The following is a 551-nucleotide window of genomic DNA, read 5'->3' on the forward strand; positions in this document are numbered from 1 at the left end:
CATAAAGTGAAACCCTGTGGTCATCAAACCAGACACCCTTTTCTCCATAACTACACCTTGAGATCACAGACAGGACAAGGAGCCCCGATGGAGTCCAATCCAAGCTTGACTTGGTGCCAAGAATTTATTGTCTATAGAAGTTGTTTGTAGAAAATTTTAGCTGATCAGCCCCGGGTTCAAAAGTTACAAAACAATCTGCTGACAACAGCGTTCTTTTCTACCGGTGTTGTTTTTATATGGAAAAATTTTTTTATTAAGTCCAACCTGCTGATGCAGGTTGTTGTAATATTTGCGTTCTTCTCTGTGTCTCTCTCAGGTCAAATCAGCAGCCTGCAGGCCACCCAGATGACCCAGGAAGCAGCCATCAGGGACCTGGACAACGAGCGGAGCCGGCTGAAGGATAAGGTTCTGAGGATGGAGGAGGAGAGGGAGGCCCTGCAGAACCAGAGCCAAGCCCTGGATGAGCGACACAAACAGCAGATCCAATCCCTCGAGAAGGTGTGTGTGTGTGTGTGTGTGTGTGTGTGTGTGTGTGTGTGTGTGTGTGTGTG

The 551-nt window shown here is 47.7% G+C and overlaps 1 protein-coding gene across 1 annotated transcript in view; it reads left to right on the forward strand.

The window, feature by feature from the left end:
- Positions 1-316: 316 nt before the first annotated feature.
- LOC106532151 (protein FAM184A) overlaps positions 317-551 on the forward strand; it is a gene marked incomplete at both ends in the record, with an annotated part of 67,267 nt that continues 67,032 nt past the window's right edge. Inside the window, 1 exon segment of the mRNA XM_014028165.1 lies at positions 317-498. Within this exon segment, the coding sequence (XP_013883619.1) occupies positions 317-498 (182 nt within the window).

This window comes from Austrofundulus limnaeus, unplaced genomic scaffold (assembly GCF_001266775.1).
Source record: "Austrofundulus limnaeus strain Quisiro unplaced genomic scaffold, Austrofundulus_limnaeus-1.0 Scaffold722, whole genome shotgun sequence".
In the NCBI taxonomy this organism is placed as follows: Eukaryota; Metazoa; Chordata; class Actinopteri; order Cyprinodontiformes; family Rivulidae; genus Austrofundulus; species Austrofundulus limnaeus.